Source organism: Vanellus vanellus (assembly GCF_965231255.1).
Source record: "Vanellus vanellus genome assembly, chromosome: 3".
Lineage (NCBI taxonomy): Eukaryota > Metazoa > Chordata > Aves > Charadriiformes > Charadriidae > Vanellus > Vanellus vanellus.
The window spans coordinates 99,453,334-99,474,434 of record NC_138907.1 but is presented as its reverse complement, the minus strand read 5'-3'; the positions used below and the strand labels follow the sequence as shown (position 1 = coordinate 99,474,434).

Sequence of the window (21,101 nt, the reverse complement as noted above, 5' to 3'; positions counted from 1 at the left end):
GTACAGGGAGAATCTATAGGACAGAATTTCTCCTAATTCCTTTCAAGAGATGCTTCACCCACTGAAGCACATGACTTAGGTCTTAAGACAATAGATTCAGAAGAACAAACTTTGCAGAGTGTTCAGGTCCAGGTGAAAGTGGTGCTAGAGCCAGACCTGCCAACGCTCATCAGGAGGTATACCAGTCATTGTTTTCTCCTATCTTCTCAATCTGCTAAAACCTGTGGAAAATGCAATTGGTATACAAGAAACTGATGCATTCCCCAAAGGGGTTTCTGACCATGGCATTCTGTCAGGCAGCCTGTGTAAAACACCTGCCAGTATTCCTGAAACGTGGCTGCTAGCACAGGTGAATTTACATCCCAACTTGGTTGGTTAAGCACAATTTCCCCTTCATAAATCCATGGTGACCACTCCCAACCACTTCCTTGTCCTTCATGTGTTTGGAAACAGTTTCCAGAACAGTTTGTTCCATCAGCTTCCCACATTAAGATGAGGCTAACCATCCTGTAGTTCCTCAGATACTCCTTCTTGCCCTTCCTGAAGGCAGTCTTCTAGTCCTCAGGAACCTCTCCCAATCCCTTGATCTTTCAGAGATTACCAGGATTGATCTTGCTACATCAGATAGCTCCCTCGGCACTCGTGTGAATCCCACCAGGTCCCCTGGATTTATACGTATCCAGTTGTTTTAAATGTTCCCTAATCTGATCTTCCTCCATCAAGGGTAAGTTTTCCTTGCTCCAGACTTTGTCCCACAGGTCTGAGAGGAATAGGATTCCTGAAGGTCGGTCTTATCATTAAAGACTGAGGCAAAAAAGGCACTGAGTATTTCAGTCTTTTCTGGATCCTTTGTCACCAGAACACCTGCCCCATTCAGCAGCAAATCCACGTTTTCCCAAGTTTTCCTTTTGTCGCTGATGTACTTGTAAAAGCATTTGGTTTTGCCCTACATGTCTCCTGTCAGCTTAATCTCCAGATGGACTTTGGCTTTCCTAACCCCACATCTGCATATTTGGACATTTTCTCTATAGTCCTCCCAGGTCACCCAGCCATGCCTCTGCCTCTTGTATGCTTCCTTTTGATGTTTGAGTTTTGTCAGGAGCATCTTGTTCATCCATACAGGCTTCCTGCCACTTGATTTCCTGCTCATTGGAATGGATCATTCTTGGGCTTGGAGGAGGTGATCCCTGAAAATCAGTTGACTGCTGCAGAAAATAATGAAAACCATGCTTCTATAGAGCTGCTTATCCATGGTTTGCACATGCACAGTCTTCCATGACTCCTCTGGACAGAAGAGCAGTGGCCCATTTCAGAACAAAAGCCTTTCTGAAAAGAGCTGAGGCCAGCAGTTGGAAAGCAGGAAGGCAAGGCAGGAAACAAATCCAAACAAAGCAGTTGGAAAAGCAGGAAACAAATCCAGTAGTCATGAATTATTCAGGACCCAAGCTTTAAATGAAACAGTATTCCATAGCGGTAGATGGCAGGCCAACCAGTAGAATGACAGAGATATAGCAAGGAACAACAGAGGAAACATAGGATCACTACTCCCAAGTACACACTCAGTTTCACCAGTCTGGTAGGCAAATTGTGTATGTTTTCATAAAGTTGCCTTGTTCTCATTTGTGCTGTAGTCAAACAAGGCTTAGAGATCAAAAACCTGTTTGGTGCTCTCTGTGTGCTCACATCAATCAAGAGAGGCAGAGAAGCAGCTCAAAACGTTGATTCAAGGTTTCCTCAATGTAGGAAACACGCAGTGGTCCAGATCTTTAAAAGAACTTTAGACTATGTTATGTTCAGCATTTGCCTTGAAGCTGAAGTATATTTTTTAAAATAGACATGGCAGCTACTTTACAAGTTCTATTAATTTCAAACAGAAATGTGGTTCCTAAATGCTAAGTGCCTTAGACAATGATCAGTTTTCTATGGTTTAAACAGTTATTGTGCTCCAATTGAACCATCATTAACTGAACCACCATCCTCTGTGCTTTTAGCCCATGTCTCTTTTGAAACCCATTTCCTCTTTCAGCATGATGCACTTCAACTTTCAAAGGTTCTTTGACAATACTTCTTCACACATGCTGAAAGTGTTGACTTATTTGTTACTGTTTTCATGGCATGATGATGAAGGCCTATGCTGTGTACCCAGGAGCCCACCATGAAGATGGGTGAGGGTACAAGGCCTAGTAAGATAAAGAGTTGTAAGAAGAATGTGACCTTATATGTTTCTGTCCAAACTGTCTATACAAAGAGTCTCATAGAGTCATGGAATCTTGTAGGGAAACTGATCTAGTTGACTGAAAAGGAATTCTGGCAGCAACCCAATATGTATGCAGTGTGGGGAATATAATTGCATTTTATATCTCTTTTCATGTAAGCAAACAAGGTATAAAATCTCCCTGGTTAGGCATGAAGACGTCACATTTTCTATTTAATATTATCAGGACAAAAGATTGGTGATTACTTCACTACACAAAAAATTATAGTAATTTCTCATTAAGGAAGAACTTACCAGCAACAGAGTGTAAATAGATGATAAAATGATTAAAGAGGTAACTCTTACCTGGTGCAGGTTCCACCATTGTGACATGGATGATAATCACATATTGGAACATTGCAGTTCTCAACATTCCTCCCTCCAAGAGCCTCATCTATGATGAACAGCTCTTTGCTGTTAATTTGAAAATCCCTAACGCATCCTTTATAGCCATATATTTGCCCAGCACATCGATGAACCTCTTCATGAACGGGAACATTTCCAAGGAAGATTGATCCAAAGGTGATCTGCAGAAACGAGAAGAGACTCATCAGAAAAGAATGTGATTTGTGATGTTACTGTAAGCAATGAATAAATAATAATTAGAAATAAAAGAAATAGCCTTTACTTGAAGCTGGCCAAAACCTAAGATACTTGCTGAAGAGATTCTTTTTTTTTATTCATGGTTGAGGGTTGGCGCAAGAACACAGGAGAAGCTGTAGACTTGAAGATAAATCCTTTCTTTAGGATCTGGGACCCCAAGATAAGGGGAAAACAGAAACAAGATTTTACTTCTTTTGGATGAGTGGCAGAAAACAGACCACTATATTGAAACCAAGGGGAAAAGAGAAAGTTTTAGGTAGTAAATTCTAGAATCACAAATGCCTAGAACTTCCTTATAAAGGTGCAAAAGAAACATCCACAACTACTTCATACTGGGACTGACCAAATCATATTAGTGTCAGTGTGGTATTTCCTGTGCTACCATACTTAGGAGTCAAACCTTTGACCATCACATATAAAGGATCTGTGACTCATTTAGCACTGTCAGTTCCACCCCTCAAGCTGATGTCTGACTTTCTGGAGTTCTGATATGGGTTTTCACCATTCCTAAGTTCCTTTGCTAAATGCCTGTCACTAAGAATTGAAAAAACCGTATTTTTTTGGTAAGTGTATCACACTGCGATACATTTATTTGTACAATATCATCAATCCAGAAAGGGGGTGAAACCTAGCCTAGTAGGAATAAACCAATGGAATAAAAGATATACAACAGCATGTGTAAAAAAAAGAGATAATTTATGTGAGGAGATAATTTATAGTGAAGGGGCCCTTCACTATCATATTCAGACATCAATTATAAAAAACTAGGAACAGGAGGAAAACATGACATTGACATATCTGGAATTCACACATGCATATGATTTTGCTTTGCTGTTTCCTGTCTTGCTTTTATCCATCCTGGAGCTCTGTTGCTGACAATTTCAAGTGAAATTTGGAGATACAATGAACATGAATGCCTCCAGATATTCCTTTACTTATAATGTGTTTCATTTAGAAGGAAAAGAAAAAAACAACCTACTTCTTTTAGAGCATGGATAAAATTAAATCAGATTTTTCATGTGGAAGGAATTGAAAGACATCAGCTCAGCACTTGTCGAATTAATTTCATATCACTTGACTTTATCCCTTTTCAAACAAAGCTATAAACCAGCGTAGCTGTGGACAAGATTTGTAAGTAGTGTTTGCAGACAGACATTTTCTCTCTGCTTGCGAACCTTTTAAAAGAATTAAGTAAAGCATTGGACTGGAATGTAAAGTGTCTATGATTAAGAAAAGGGTTTTTAACACTCAGATTAGGGGCAGAAATAGTCTGATGTATGATCTTGGTTCATGACATCAAAGGTGGCTACCTGTAAGTTTTTCTATGAGTAAGGTATTGCTGGCTAATTAGGTACTGATGGGTAAGTTCTTTCCGCAGATTGTCTATGCAGAAGCTGCCAATAGTGTTAGCTTTACATTCTGCCAGAGTTACGAACTTGAGACTTAAAGGGAGAGACAAAGGAACCTTCTGCAGCAGAACATCAGGTTGATCGTCTGGAAGCTATGAACAGACAACTGATCAGGCTAATAGCAATATCTAATACAAGTTAATTCTTTATATCAAACTGAACAAACACCTAGATACTGACTCGGAAGAAACAGGGAAGAAATTCTGTTACTAACTGGCAGTGATATACAAATCATGATTAGCATCTCTACAGCTAACTGTCCTGCCTTCCAGTGAACAAACTTATAAAGTGAGCTGTCAATCACAGTTCAAATTCTCAAGTCTAAAAATATTTAAAATGTATCTTGCAGAAATAATCTTGTGATGAGAGAACGCATAACAAAGACAGGTGATAACATGGAGACAAAGAATAACACAAACCCACAAGATTTGGGAAAGCTGGCCTGTTGCCCATTTAGAATGAGTCTTCTGATATCAGTTTCAAAAGGGAGACAGTAATTTTTACAATACTATTCAGAAGTGAAGTCCTATCAACCATACTGACACCAGGTTAAGTCATTGATGATTCATAACTGCCCTCCACTAGACAGTGTATCTTGAAATAAAAAGTAATAAGAATTACTGCTTAACAACATCTGAATTGCTTCTAATAACACCACGGCCTAGTTGAATGATACCGCTAATATATTATTTTCCCTTTTGCAGTATCAGTGTCCTTTTCATGGACAGTTGAAATAGAAGTTTCAGAGTCAGGCAAACTGAAGAAATTAATGGAAATAGTATGGATGCTTAATATGAAAAGACATATTAAAGAGAAGTTAAGTACGTATAATGATTACATTTCCTCCTTTAGAAAATGTTAGAATGCCTATTCTCCTTTAAGAATAACTAAAGTGCAGGTGCTGATGAAATGTTCAAAACAAATCCTTATTTTTTGATGTTTTGCAGGCTCACCTGAGATACTTGATATGAGAGAGAAAGTCTGTGTTGTACAGGAGGATTTCCATCTGCAGCCATCTGAATCATGCAGTAACCTTCAGGTCTGCTCACAGGCAACATATAGCTAGAAGGAAACAGAAGAACTCATTACTGTTTATGCTGTTGACAGCAGAGTATTCAAACATCACACAGCAAAAGCAAGGTGAAAAAGATGCTTCTGTCTCCGTAAAGGATGACAATTTTTGGACACTAATAATTTCAGTTTCATGACTGCTTGGACTACCCAGGAGACAAAAGATGTAAGTTTCTTCTGCTAATGTCCCTCTTCTATTTGCTTTCCTACTGTTCTTGACTCTAGTGTTTGAAATGTATACAGAGACAAAGAAGAAAGAGATCTTTACATGCGTAAGTGGGTATTGATAAATTGTAAGTGGTAACTGTGGCTGACATGGTCTCCCTAGTATAAAGGATTGTTGGACACGTAACATCAATGTTGAATGATGCTGAACTCCCTAGGTGGAAATTTCCTTCTCCTGCCCTACGGGGGAAACAGAAATGGAATAAGAAATGAAAGGCTGCATACCTCTGAGCAGCAAGATTACACTCTGATATAGTTATCACTACTTTGGAAGCGTGCTGTTAATGTAAACTGTGGTACTGAGCTTCAGAGATAAAGAAGAATTTAAGGTTAAGGGAATTTGTAAAGTAAATACTAGTGAACATTCAATAAAACACTGAGAATTCTTCAGGTTCTTTCTATGATGGGATCTGATGAAATGCTATTAATATTATCAGCAATAAGAATTCAATCTAACAAACTGATTTTCAAATACACTGGGTTTGTATTTCGAAAGGAAATTTGCATAAACATTATCACAGCAATGGCAGAATAGGAGAACAGTAGTTGATAGATTCTTTCAAATTCAGCTTTGCTATTTCTGTAGAAGTGTTTCCCAGTTCCACTTTGCCTCAGTTTCAATTTTCAAATGCTTTAAAAGAGGATGTGATGGGCCTCCTTCTGGGAAGCATGTTAAGGTTTACTGACTACACGCACTCTGCATGTGAAGCTCTGTTCAGTCAAATCTGCATAATTAGGTTTCCAGAGTATAGGCCTTTAACAAGAATAATGTTTCATTTTTGTGTAATATTTCAAAAATACTACACAACAGAATTTAGAAAGGATTCTGAAAAAAGTTTACATTTATATGGTCTGCCAAATTTTCCATTTTTTTAGCTGAACAAATGCTAAAGGACAACAACAGGAATCACATAAACTATTTTGTGTTAGGATAGATGAATTTTTGTGTTAGGCCATAGACATATGAAGTAGTTAACATATTTTAAAGCCCATTATGTCCTGAACACTAGAAGCATATATTACTAATCTTAGAAATGACCTCAGCACTGACAAGGACAAATTTACTCCTGTATGAACAACATCAAAACCTACCATGCTCTGAAATGCTTACCTTTTCATATACCACCACCTGGTTGGTTGTGTGCAGCTGCCATGATATGACTTATCCCACATTATGCCTTGAGTTTTGCTTTTCTACTCCTGTGTTTATAGCCTTATTATTTTATCCTCTTGTCTGTAGATTCGGTATGAAATTTAGAGTCTCAGTTTTCACCTCTGAAGTTATTGGGAACATTGTATTGACTTCAATGGATATAGTATTAGGCCCCTAATGAATATTTATAACATTCACTGCAGTGCAGTGATTTCTGAGTGAGCAGCAAAAAACCAGTGCATCTACTAACACAAGTCTCACAGGCAGTATATCTATATCAGCAGGTGATGCACCCATATTAATAAATCCTGCCTTTCCAGTGGTTATATTGCTTCTGTTTCCAGAACTGATTCAGTCAATACTAACTCATTGACTTTTCACTGTGCTTTGCTGCATGGGGTTGAAATGTGCTAAATTATTTCACCTTTGTAAGTGTGCAACATTTTCCCTATTTTTGAACCAGAAACAACAATGTTTTAAATTTTTTAAAAAAGACTGAGATATTTGAATGGCATCTTCTGTTATCACCTTGTGAAATGTGATCTAGACTCCTAGACCATTTAGATGGGTTTGAAAAAACTTTATTTTTCTTTCTTATTTTAGGTTAAAACAATCCACGTTGTTTTTAAGTATATTTTAAGTTAAGTTCTTTCTTATGTAGTCTAAAGTTAGCATAACATTTTGATTTGGAATGTAGGGAGGCAGAAACAATGTTTGCCATTCTGAAGATCATCTAATTTTCACGATTTCATTATAAAATGTGAACTGAGTAAACACAAGTTCCTTCTTAATAAATAATGGGTATATTGACAGACAGTTTTGTGATCTACTTTTAGATACTTGGAATAAGGACAATTTTGGAGAAAGTACTTCCACCTACTGTGATTTCCAACCAATTCTTGATATATAAAATATAATTTGAATTTTATTTATTATTCCTACTCCTAGTTCAGCTGCTGAGAATCATCCAGGTAAATCACAGTATATAAAGATAACTTTCTCAGGTAAAAGAAAATCAGCTTGCTAAGTATTGGGAAAACCAACTCTTAACCTTCCCTTGATGCTTTCTGCTCTGAGTGGATTTTGTAGTATAGACATAATGTACTCATGGCAAAGCCTACCCTCTGCTCCTGCCTTGTCCCTGTTTTTCGTGAAGGTTTCTGAAGTCCGAATCTGCTGCAGTTTCTAAATCAGTTCAAGGTTTGACCCCTTATATCACACATTATAATAGTCCAGCCCACAAAGGATAAAAGTTTAAGTGATGTAGCAAAGTAAAGAAAGAATAAGGTTCATGTAATGGAAAAGAAAAGAACTATATGGTCTATGTCAGTTTGATCATCTTCAAGCAATTAGCCACCCAAGCCAAATTCAGTATTGTAAACTTTCATTGCAAATGTCAGCTATTCACACATTCTCACTGATATGTACACATAATTTCTCTTGGTTTGATTCTTTGCTAGGGAGGAAAAAAGTGGAAGATTAAAAATAGGTGCAATTAAAATAACCCTTAAAGATTACTTGGTGCTGACATGGTCTTTACTGCTGTATCTTTATGTAAACAAGCTCAAGTATCCTAAATTCATATAGATAATAGCACTGTCATCCCTACGCAGGCATATCTGGTGATCCATTCTACCTTTAAAGAAATGTGTCAGAAAAAACAAAAAAATAAATTCAAAAGAAAAAACCAAACCAGTATCTATAAACAGCAGCTAGTCTATAGTGATTTAGATCATTAGGTCTCAACTTCACAAAGGACATAAAGCTTTTTTTTTTTTTTTTAAGATTCAGCAATGAAAACTCAAAGAAAAGAACTGATTTGTTTGATGTCAGCCGGCAGATCAGCATCTGAGTTGTAAGAAAAAAACCACAGGCTACAGCAGCAACGTACTGCCCTGTATTCTGGAGCGCATATTAGGAATACCACCACTGCTACTTTCTTCAGCATCTGCTCCTTTCTCTGCAAGGATTGCCAAGCACATAATACGTGAAACTTCTCTCTATATTATGTCATAGAAAGGAAAAACTGTCATTTGAAATGTGAACAAAATGAATATTTTTCATGCTTACATTACCACAAAATTAGAACTGTTTGAATTTGCTAGATTACTCAAATATGCTTAGAATATGCTTTTAGAAAGAGACAGAGCATGGAAAATTACAGTCCAAAAGACATTTTTCTGAGAAAATTATGAAAATAATGAAGAATGGCAATTAAAACAGAAATGCTGTCTCTATCTTTACTATAGCATTTAAAACCACAAAGTGCTATAGTATGGACACGTGCAAAACATAATTATACTGGTTTTTAAAAACAATGACAGAAAAAAGAATATGCTTGACATATTCTGTGGTAGAAATGACCTGAACTAAAATACCACTTCAGGTAGCTCTATAATTTGATAATATTTTTCTTATAATCTAAGATTAAATCTGTCTTAATCTCGCAACTGATAAATGCAGCTGTATTACTGCATGCATCTCACAGAAGACTGAAATCCATTATCCACATTAGAAAAGTTAAAACGGAACTGATGATTTATTCTCTTGACATTTTTTCTTTATTTTTCTAATTAACCTCATATTATGAGATACTGACCTCACATTAAGAATACCTGAGATGAAAGTGGCTAATCACTGACATCTTTAAATTTTGAAGTATTTTTAGTTCAGTTGTGCTTTTTCACTCTTTTAGATGCTGAAGGCATTTCAGTCCATCTGCCTCGCATCTCAGTGGCATATTTCAATTGCACTCAAAGCCAGCGTATTTCTCCCTCCAGAGACAGCGACAGGAGAGAATGCAATATGATTCCTATTGCAGGATTATTTTGTCAGGCACCAAAATTGTGATTCATGCACATCACATTCATAATGATATAAAAAGGATGCACAGAGCAGTAGAGAATTGGGTGTGTAGGGAGTAGGTATGGGAAATGAGCACGTTGGGAGGATGTATGGGAATGTTATGCACAATAATCTAAATGGGTCTGGAGCCATGTGGAGCCCAACCTGTTCCTGTAGATGCTAAGGTACAGGCCCGATGCAGTCAAATATTTGTTTCCACAGATTTGAAATAAGAAGATATTCAGCCTTCTTTTCTGTGCTTGGCTTAGAATAACATGATTTTTTCATAACTGCTGTGGATTTAATACAAGCTTGTTAAGAACAAGAATTAACAAACGTTTTACTATAGGGGGTATTTCTTTACAAAAGACTCATGGACCTCAAGAGATGCAAAACAGAAGTTATATACAGTGATTAATGCCATTACTAGTTACATCTTGATTAATTATGTGCCTAAACACTGAATTTCTAACAAAAAGTGCAACGTTTACCTAACATGCTCATACCTATGACACAATTGTGGTTATTAAGTATTGGATTAAGTTAGGCCTGGAAATGATATTGAAGGAAATCCTCTGAAAATAGCTAACATTGAGGCACTTCTAAATCAAATGTCACCTGGTATAATCTTGCTTAAGCAAATGTTTTAGCTTAAATTATCACAGCCACTTCGCCAAGTGAGAAATGCAATCGTACTTTTTTTTTTTCTTTCAAGTTAATCACCAGGTGGCACTAGAGGAGCACAGTAGAAAGCATGAACGCAAAATTCATACTAATGTCTCTGCTAATCATTGGAAAGACTGACTTATGCCCTAATTGATAGCATGATTGCTTCAGCTTCCAGTTTATATCAAGGGAAACACAGTAAAGTATCTTAAACTGATTACATATTTGACAATACAGATGAGAATAGGTCCGGAGACTGTAACTTCTGGAAGACACTTAACTGCATTCATGCATTATAATTACCTAATGTAATCATGTAGAAATGGTGCATTCATGGTTGTGTAAACATACTTAAGAAAATTTAGTTTATAGCAATTACTTTTTCTATATAGAGCTGAAGGTGCAGCCGTATTTCTAACAGATTAAGGAGAGGTATAACAAAATTAAAATGTCAGATTACCAGGTATAAAAAAAAATTTCAAGCATTATAAAGACAACCGGCCTCTGTTCTTATCCAAGAGAAATTATCACGGTAAGATCTTTTACTGAACAAAGATCTCACACTTCTAGCAGACCAGGGTTTCTGCTCTTCTGAAAAATAATTACAAAGTAATTACACTACTGTCCATTTTCTAATGCTACAATTGGAGGATTACATTTAGAACTATTTTCTATTTTCCTCCCTACAAGCTGACAAACAGTAGCCCAACTTAATAGTGCATCATAGGACCCCCTCCCCATACCCTCTTTACTGAAAAAGTGTTGATATTAAAGACGCGATCTAAAATGACTCCTGCAAAACACTGAAACAGCGGCTTCATTTACACCCTTGATTAACCAGAGCAGTTGTCAAGGGAACATCTAACCAGCTGTCAAGCAATACAGGACATTTTTCAAGAACAGTGATTTTACTTTTGGCTGAGCACATTCAATTCACAAGTGTGAAAATCTGTACTGCATCTTACAGTTTTATTAATCTCTTGGTACTTCTTTCCAAAATTCTTGTGCTTACTATTTTTTTTTCTTAAAAAATATATTTAAAAAATTTCATTATCTAAAAAATACCTTCTCTTCCCAAAATTAACTTCAACATGCTGCTTCCATAGACATGTTTATATGTCTCTTTACCATCTTCTATTCCAACACAGTCAAAGTTTGGTATTTCTTACCACTTTCAATTACAACACTAATTATAAAAATGCATGCTTCATGTTATGTCCGACATTTTATTTGTAATCAATGAAACATCTGTTGTAACCTCCATCCATTCAACACCAAATTTCAGGTTTTCTAGTTGCTATGACCTGATTGAACAGTAAAAACGTACCAGTAGGGTAGTGGGGGAGAGAGACAGACAAGGGAAGCGGGTAGACAAAACCATGGAATATGAAAAAACCTAAATTACTTTGACCCCTAATAGTGTCTTGCAGTAATCAATTGATGCCTTTTTCTTCCTTTCTTTTTTTTTTTTTTAAAAAAAAAAAGAGGTGTGTGAACTTTCAGAATGCATTGATAAACTCCCAGCTGACCCTGAACTTGTTTGAGATTTGCAGCCCCAGGGTACTGAACAAGCTGGCCGATATGTTCACGGGACCTCTCTTCATTATTTTTCAATGGTCTTGGGAGTCTGGAGACGTCCCAGTTGACTGGAAGCTGGCAAACGTTGTCCCAATTTTCAAGAAGGGAAAGAAGAAAGACCCTGGTAATTACAGGCCTGTCAGTCTCACTTCAGTGCCTGGTAAAATTATGGAGAAGATTATTCTGGGAGTTATTGAAAAACACTTGTGAGACAATGCAGTCATTGGTCATAGCCAGCACAGGTTCACGAGGGGAAAATCCTCCTTGCCCAACTTAATTTCCTTTTATGACAAGGTTACCCATATAGGAGATCAACGGAAGCCAGTAGATGTGGTGGTTTGGGATTTTGGCAAAGCTTTTCATACTGTGTCTCTCAGTATCCTTCTGGATACAATGTCCAGCGTACAGCTAGAAAAGTCCAGAATACATTGGGTGAGCAATTGGCTGACAGGTCAGGCTCAAAGAGTGACAGTAAATGGGGTTACATCAGGCTGGCGGCCAGTCACCAGTGAGGTTCCCCAGGGCTCAATTTTAGGGGCAGTTCTCTTCAATGTTTTTATAAATGATCTGGATGCAAGAATCGAATGTACAGTAAGTAAGTTTGCTGATGATACTAAACTAGGAGGAGCTGTGGATTCCCTTGAGGGTAGACAGACCTTAGAGAGATCTGGATAGACTAAAGAGCTAGACAGTCAGCAACCATATGAAATTTAACAAGAGGAAGTGCCAGATTCTTTACCTGCGATGGGGCAATCCTGGCATAGAAGTTGTGGGACAAGAGGCTGGAGAGAAGCCCAGTGGAAAGAGATTTTGGGGCTTGGATTGATGGCAAGTTGAATATGAGACAACAGTGTGCCTTGGCAGCCAAAAGGTCCAACCATGTCCCGGGGTGCATCAGGGACAGCATAGCTAGCCAGTTAAGCCAGGTGATTGTTCCACTCCACACCTCACTGGTGTGGCCCCCCTTGGGTGCTGTGTGCAGTTTTGGGCACCTCAATGTAAGAAGGACATCAAGCTATTAGAGTGTGTCTAGAGGAGGGCAACCAGGATGATGAAAGGTCTTGAGGGCAAGATTTACACGGAGCAACTGAGGCCTCTTGGTTTGTTCATCTTGGAGAAAAGAAGGCTGAGGGTTGACCTCATCACAGTCTACAACTTCCTCAAGGGGGCAGTGGAGGGGGAGGTGCTGATCTCCTCTCTCTGGTGACCAGTGATAGGACATGAGAAAATGGAATGAAGCTGCATCAGGGGAAGTTCAGATTGGACATTAGGAAAAAGTTCTTTGCTGAGAAGGTGGTCAGTCACTGGAACAGTCTCCCCAGGGAAGCAGTCACAGCAACAAGCCTGTCAGAGTTCAAGGAGTGTCTGGATGATGCTCTTAGTCATACGGTTTAGGTTTAGGTAGTCCTGCGAGGAGTAGGGAGTTGGACTCGATGATCCTTATGGATATCTTCCAACTTGAGATATTCATATTTCTACAATTCTATGATAAGTTGTCAGAGGTCTAGGTTTGGAGGAAAAAAGAAACACTAGCTATTAGAGGCTCTTCTGATCTGGCAGAAAACCCGACAGTTTTGCTGATGGTTTATTTTCAGTGTTTTCTTAATTGGGCCTTAAAGCGTCTGGTATTTGTGTAAGATTCAAGAGTTTTTCTTCACTATGTGAAGAAAAACAGTTAACAGTCTTTGGCAGCATTACACTGAACATTACATTCCCTGTTATTGGTGACACCTTCCTCATATCCACACATTGAAGGCTGTTCCTCCTAACGACGTTAAAAAATAAATTCTTAATTTTCTCCCTTATTCCTTGATCAGTTTTACTAGAATATGTAGGAAAAGAAGAACTTAGAAAAATACACAGAGTTGAACAAATTTGAGAGTGAGCCCTTAATGACAGCCAATTAGCATACAATTAGCACAAGAGTGGACATAGTAATGCACATGAATATTTTGGGGGGTGTAGCCTGCCTTATGAATATAAGCAGTTGCTCTGATATATTTGTACCCAATAATAAGGGTACTATAGCTAGGATACAAATTATATTGCTCATCTATTTCTATGCCTTATATAGCTTGGTGTGTTTGTACGGCACAGGGGGGCTTTGAATACTGCACTGATTCTTCTTGATGCAAAAGGGTATTAGAGGTCCTGTTACTGGCTACTGTAGGAAAGGAAAAATAATTCAAACTGAAATGGAGTTTTTTTCCTGCCATTATACATAGCAGTCTGTCTTCAGCTCAGTTTGTTCCTAAGGGCTCCATTTTGCATTGTTGCAAAATACTACTTACTGTTTTCAATGAAAACAGCTGCAAAAAGGACCACCTAAAAAACCCTGAAAACTGAGTTTTTAGAGCATCAATCCAGTTACATCATACTTTGACTTTGAAAGTTTTCCAGACACTCCATTTTCTCTTGCTTCATTGTGGTTGCAACCAAGAAAACATAAAAATGAACTATCTAGCTGTTGTTTGAACACGGATACACAGTTTTATGGAAATACCAGTCTTAGACACCACTTTCAACATCAATTTCCTTTTAAATTAAATGTTTCTTATTTGCATTTGATTATAGATTTATTGACAGGGTTGTTTTATCCACAGAACACACTTGATTTTCTGCCAGACTTTTGGATTTCTCTGTGGGAAATAACAAACATTTCAGTCAACACTTCAAAACATATAAGGAAGTTTGAACTGAACTGTCACATGATATTTACACTAGAACTTCTGTGCAACACACAGAGTGATTTGCATAGTAATATCAAAATTTTTGTACTAAATGCCCCCTTTCTCCCCATTTTTCCACACATATCTTTTAAAAAATCTTCAAATTTACATGTCTGAATGAGAAAAGCAACAAGAAACAGAAAAACCTTATAGCTCTTCCCCACATGACTTTGTATATTCCAGGAGGTCATAATTTGCTTAACAAAAATCTTACCCTATTAATAAAACTGGTGTTGTTACCATTTTAAATCTTTATTACAAACACTTTATACACTTTCCTGTAAAGATAATATGGAGTTTGAAATTAAAAAGGTACTATTTGACTTTTGTTTCTTAGTAGACTTTCAACTAGCATAATTTGCTGCACATTTGGAGAATGCCATTTGTCAAAATTCTGATTTTGAAACTGCTGTTGCAGTACTTGTTGGGCATTCTGAGAACAGGCCAAATTCTACCAGGGTGTAATGCATGCCAACGGAATCGCATTCACACAAAAGAGAAAAATATGGCCTCAGTTCGGATTAATCCAGGAAGAATAACAACATCCTTACATGGCTCTCATCTTGAAGTTGCTGAGCCTTCTCCAGTCATACATATATCAAGCGATAGGAAATGAAGTGTCCATAAGAAAACAACACTTCTTGGATTTCCACTGTTGCTGTGAGAATGTATTTCAAGTACTGTCAAAGTCAACCCACTAAATTTCAAACGTTTACCACATGTGTGCTTCCGTGTGAACCAGTTTTAGTATGAAAAGATTAGTCAATCTGACACTGACTTTTTGCCATTATTTTGTTGGACAGAGTAATTTTATGTTGCAAGCTACTTAAAAAAATAAAAGTGTTTATTTATTCTACTCTTTCATTCCCATGACATTATTTTTGATTTAGAGAAAAATTAATATAATAAAGATTCACCAGAAATTGGCTTGACGTGAATCATCACTTTTCTTCCAGTTAGCTTTTCAGAGGGTGTTTTCCTAGGCTTATTGTCATGTCCCTTCACATAATCTATTAATCATTAATCTATTATTAACATAATGAACAGTGCTTAATATCGCATAATAATTATAAGCAAAAAATTCTTCACAGTGGATTTTGAAAGCTCCTAGGAATTGGAAACATTTATACAGCTGATAACAGTTCCACAGTAAATATCCTTAAGAGTAGATGACAAGCTGAAAATAAGTCAACAATGTCATCCTGTTACAGAAAAGGGAAGGACAATAATGGAATGTATAGATAAGTATGGAGACAGTGGACATGTAAAGCAACATTTTGCTTTCTTCCAAGGTAAAGGACAATGAATGATGTCATATTTTTAATGACCCACTTTATTAATCAGCAGGAGTTTTACTAAATCCATTTTCATGAATCTCTGATCTTTTGTTCCCTTACTCTTATGAACATATTTTGTACCTGCATTCCCTCATTTCTATTGTTGCTGCTACACAAGGTATGCTAATAGCCTTCAAATGGTGCATCACATTGAAGAATACATGAGCCAAGAGAATCAAGACTAGAAAAGTGCTTCAAGAACCTCTGGAGATCTGGAAAAGTGAACTGCAAGATAAGTTTAAATAGAGATTTCGTCAAATCCAGGACATATCCTTTAGTTGTTTGCTTTTTTGCAGCAGATATATGATTTTGATAATACCATACATCACTTAGGCAGAATCAAAAGAGTTGAAGAAGACAAACCAAAGCAGACACACAATATAATCTCCAAACATGTAGAAGGCTGCTACAAAGCAGAAATAAGCAATCTTTCCTTTGTTTCCATGTCAGACGTTACAAAAAATCTCTCTAATAGTATGGATACTGAGGTAGATTGCAATGGTTTGTACGGCCTCCCTCACTGGAGACTTTTAAAGACAGGTTACACAAACATCTGTAAAAAATGGCATACACATTTAATTTACAGGTATGACGAATATGGCATAAGTGTGCCCTACTAAGGCAGTCATGCAGACTAGGTGATCCCCTAAGATGTCTTGTAGCCCTACAATTCTATAATTCTAACATTTCTACTAGAAGAACTACATACAATTTAGTGACGGAATGTTAACACTGAAAAAATTGTCTCAGATTTGGTAAAAAGTCATCTTAAAATTAATATGACATTTCTAGTCTTTCAGATAATGGAGCCCATCTACAAAGTAAAGAAAGACTGGAACAGGTCTCGTAATAGACAAACAACAAGACTACAATAGAAGTGACTGCAACGATCAGTGTCTCTGAATTTTTACAGGAGTAGATTCTATTACACAAATCTAATGTTACCTACTTAAGAAAAAATGTCTTTTTAGAGAGTGCTGAATAAAAGAGAAGAAAGGAAAATGCTTTTGTTCACTTTCAAACTGTATCTTTTCGCTTTTGCAGAGGAGATACTAGTAGAAATGGATAGCATAACGAGAACAAATACACTTTATCTTGCCTAATACTGTACACTTTGCATAGACGATACAATTTATTTACTTAATGTTGGCATACAGTTTTTCACACATTATATAGAATCTAAAAAAATCCCAGAAATTCATGTTTGTGTATAAACACATATTTCTGAAAATGGTCATATCTACTTTAGGTGAAACAGATACTGTTTATGCTAGGTTCTACTTAGCTTGCTTTATACCTTCCTTACTACACCCCTGCCAGTCTGACAGTCAAGTATATGATCCTTTAGTAGACTGGTTAATGGGACTCTTTCTGTTCCATATATCACCAAACATACTACAGGCAGCATGCACCCAAGGATCATTTACTTCAATGGAATGCTTTTCTTCAACATATACATTTTAGGAATCATGACTTTAAAGATATCTGTCCACAGCCTGGCTCCTAATAGGAAAGTGTAAATCCTGCTTCACAGGGACTGCACTGGTGTGTAAACACAATACTTCAGTGCACTGTGACTGTGACATCTCAATTTCACACATGCAAAAATGGGAATAGCATAAGGATACTGGAAGAATTAGCGTTAACATTTATGCAGAGTTTTGAAGCTACAAGAAAATTTATGGTTTTCTCTAGGGAAACTAAATTAGGTGATTTTGTTAATTTAGAAAAAAGTCAGAATAGTAATCAAATGCAACAATGCAATATTATATTGATGAAGGGTGAGTTGGGAGACTTCTGCTAAACAATGAATAAATTGAAGCCTAAATTTGATTGCATGGAACAGCTGAACACTAACTTTACAAAAAGAATACTCTACAAAAGTACAAGACTTTACTGAGTCAAAGATTTCTCAAGAGAAACGTAACTATCTGTCCATTATCAGCCATACCATTCTCTTAAGTGCAAAATCAGTTGCAGTTACAGTGATTTTCAACACACTGAAAAAGAGTGTTGGATTATGTTTCCATTAAAAAAAACATTAATATCAGTAGAAGCAGACTATAACTGTATATAAGAAACATTTAGTGTTATCTGCCCGTGAGCAAATTAACATTGGTGTAAGTCTGGCAAAATATGAAACAGAGCACTTGGTAAAACGTCAAATTTCAAATACTATTTGGATATCACCTACATTGTTGCATTGGAGACTGTGATATCACATCTTAAAACTCTTTGTTAAACCACGTATCTACCTACCAGCTAAGTGAATCTCATGCATATGAAAGTATGGGTGAAAGTAAAGAAAAATAATAAAGCAGTGTATGTATGTATAGAAGCAATGGTCTCATGTGAAATGGATATGAGACTCAAAGTTTGAAGAAAATACATGCATACATGCATTTCTGACAACAACCAACATTTACCTACAGCATTTTTATAATAAAAATTTGCCTGCAGTGGTAACAATTTTTCTTGTATACATAAATTGTGCTTGTTAGAATTGTTAAAACAGAACAAAGAAAAGCATAAAGGAAAAGTATAACATACCCAAAATATAACATTTTGAGGGGGCAAATTCCACTCAAGACAATAATGAAATTCCAAACAAATGTTGAGGGTTGAATTGTCCTAACACCTCACCAACAAAGTGCCTCAAAAAAGCATTGGAAATGTGCTTGCAAAAAGACATATAGTAGGTAATGTCCTACCAATTATGTCTCCCCTCCCCTGAGGAGGGCTGTCACTCCCAGCAGCATAGCAACTCTTCTGGAATTATCAGGAGCTTAGTATTGCCCTAGAATATAGGAATGAATGATTATGTTGAACCATCTTCAGATATAGTCTTCCATTTAGTGTCTCACATAAATGTGATCCTATGAATGAAAATCAGGAAGCCACCTGACACATGAATAAAGTTGTATCAATGCAATGTTGTACAGATAACCATGCAATACTGTACTGTTCTCCAACTGAGAATCTTCTGTTTTCTTGCCTATTACAGACAGAAGAAATACAATAATGAGGAACATATATTACTTCTACATATTTCTTCTACCAGGGAGCACTAATTAATTTTCGTTTGCATACTCTGATGGTCTAAAATGAACTGCTACCTTCCCTCTACATGGGAAAATTAAGAGAAAAATAGGTTAAGCAGTGTGGTTAATGAGAAACTGACTCTTTAACTTGAATTCCAGGAGAAGGAACAATTTATATAGTTATACTGGAAATTCTAGGGAGACTCTAAAGAATAAAATCCTTCTATTGCAAACTAGTGCAAACCCTGAGGTGGAGGCTGGCATCTTTGCTAATACTCATGACCAAGAGACATTCTGCTGGTATTTCAGTTTTACGCATTTAAGTATCAGTTTAAAAAACCAATTATTGGTATTTTGGTTTCAGAGTCTTTAAAGCTCATGTCTTCTAATCCTTTGTGACCCTAAGTCTCTGGACCTTGGAGCTACTCTCATGTTGCCCTAAATGAGATTTAGGTAAACTTTATGTGACCATTTCTCACAGTAATATTCAGACAGCCTATTCTCGGGCTCTGCTGATGACATTCAAGTAATTTGCTTCTTCACATTCTCAGAAGCATCCTAGTCTGCTTTCACAAAGCAGGAGCAACTCACCTGAAGTCAATAATACAAGGCAGAATTGTTAAAATGACATACCCACTTACCAGACTTAAAATTTATTGATTTGTGAAGCCTAACTGCCAGGCAATGTAATCAATTACTTGCATTTTTTAAAAAGTGTTTCTTGACTGATATTTATTTCTTTGAACACAGAGGAGCAGAATGGAGCAGATCTGTGCTTTCAGAATGCATACATAAATACAGAGTTGCACAGAACTTGAAGTTTACTGTTGTCATCTAAACTGATTAAAGGGGTCCACTCACCTTTATTTGGACCAGAGGTATTAGCTATTTTGTTGCAGTCTGCTTATGATAACACATATGCTGTGTTTTTTCCTTAACATCAAAAAAGTATGAGCTTTAGAACTGCTATGCCAATGAAATTAAGATTCTCATAATATTTTCATATGTACTTTGTACTTGAAGCTGTCTAAATCACAGCATCCAATATGAACAGCTAAGAACATTTTGCTAAGCTACAACCAACTATTAAAAAACAAAAAAAGAAGACTGCTTTATGGTGATATGTTTATACACATTTTAGCAGCAATCTTCTTTAAAGCTACTCTTAAACATGTATGAAAGTACAAGATCATAATGCTTATTCCCTATTTAAATATAAAAAGGTAAAATATAGATTGCAAAGTCATTTGGACATGCTTCAAGAGAGACTACTTAAATAGCCAGATGTACATTTTACAATGTAGTACAAATGTCTCGCCTATTTTTTTCAGTCACTTTGATTAGTGATGTATATTTGAGCTGAAGTATATTATTTGGAAAATAAATACTGTACAAGATCCATGAATATTGACTGCAAAAAAAAAAAAAAAGAAAAAACAAGGTAAATATAATACATTTAGCTTGTATGAGTAAATGCGTATTCATAGGCCACCCTTTATTAAGTTTTCTGGTTTTTAAACAAGATAGATTACTTTCATCAGATTTTAGAAACAGAAAGTATGATGTGTTCATGGAAAAGGGCAATCTTGTATAATGTGAAACGGGCCACATTTCTTCATGGGTAGACAAAATCTTATGTAGGACAGTAGCCTTTTAACAAGATTATATTTTATGGATGTAAATCATTAAGGAAATTATGGAAGTGTAAACAAACACCACAATGACTGTTGCTGTGTATGTACAATCTGGTTTTCCTTACAGAGGAGGAGCTCTATTTCTTCATTTTGATGTCCACTTTTTCACTTAAATATTATGCATATACACAAATATTGAATTTGGAAATATTAGAAAATACTTCACTATAAGAAAAAAATGAGATTAACTATTTCGTTTCAAAGGGATGCTTAGTGCTATTAACCATGTAGATACTTCAGGTAAAAATTAAAGCACTGAATAAAGTTTCAATTTATCAGAATAAACATTTCTAACTGACAAAGTTTTGGGGAGCCACAAAACAAATGACTGAATTCATAAACATACAAAATACCATGTTTTTCATTACAAGACATATCACAAACTTTACCTTTGTGTACCGAAACATACGAAGTGTTTTGAAAGCCTGAGTCCTCCAGCATCTCTATAAGAGAATAGCTCATAATGAACAAATACACACATACAAGACAGGTTCAGT

At 36.5% G+C, this 21,101-nt stretch overlaps 1 protein-coding gene across 1 annotated transcript in view; it reads right to left on the bottom strand.

Moving 5' to 3' along the window:
- EYS (eyes shut homolog) overlaps positions 1–21,101 on the bottom strand; it is a gene marked incomplete at both ends in the record, with an annotated part of 840,074 nt that overhangs the window by 125,756 nt on the left and 693,217 nt on the right. The window contains 2 exons of the mRNA XM_082480747.1: positions 2,561–2,781; positions 5,220–5,328. Of these exons, the coding sequence (XP_082336873.1) occupies positions 2,561–2,781; positions 5,220–5,328 (330 nt within the window). The remainder of the gene's footprint in view (positions 1–2,560; positions 2,782–5,219; positions 5,329–21,101) is intronic.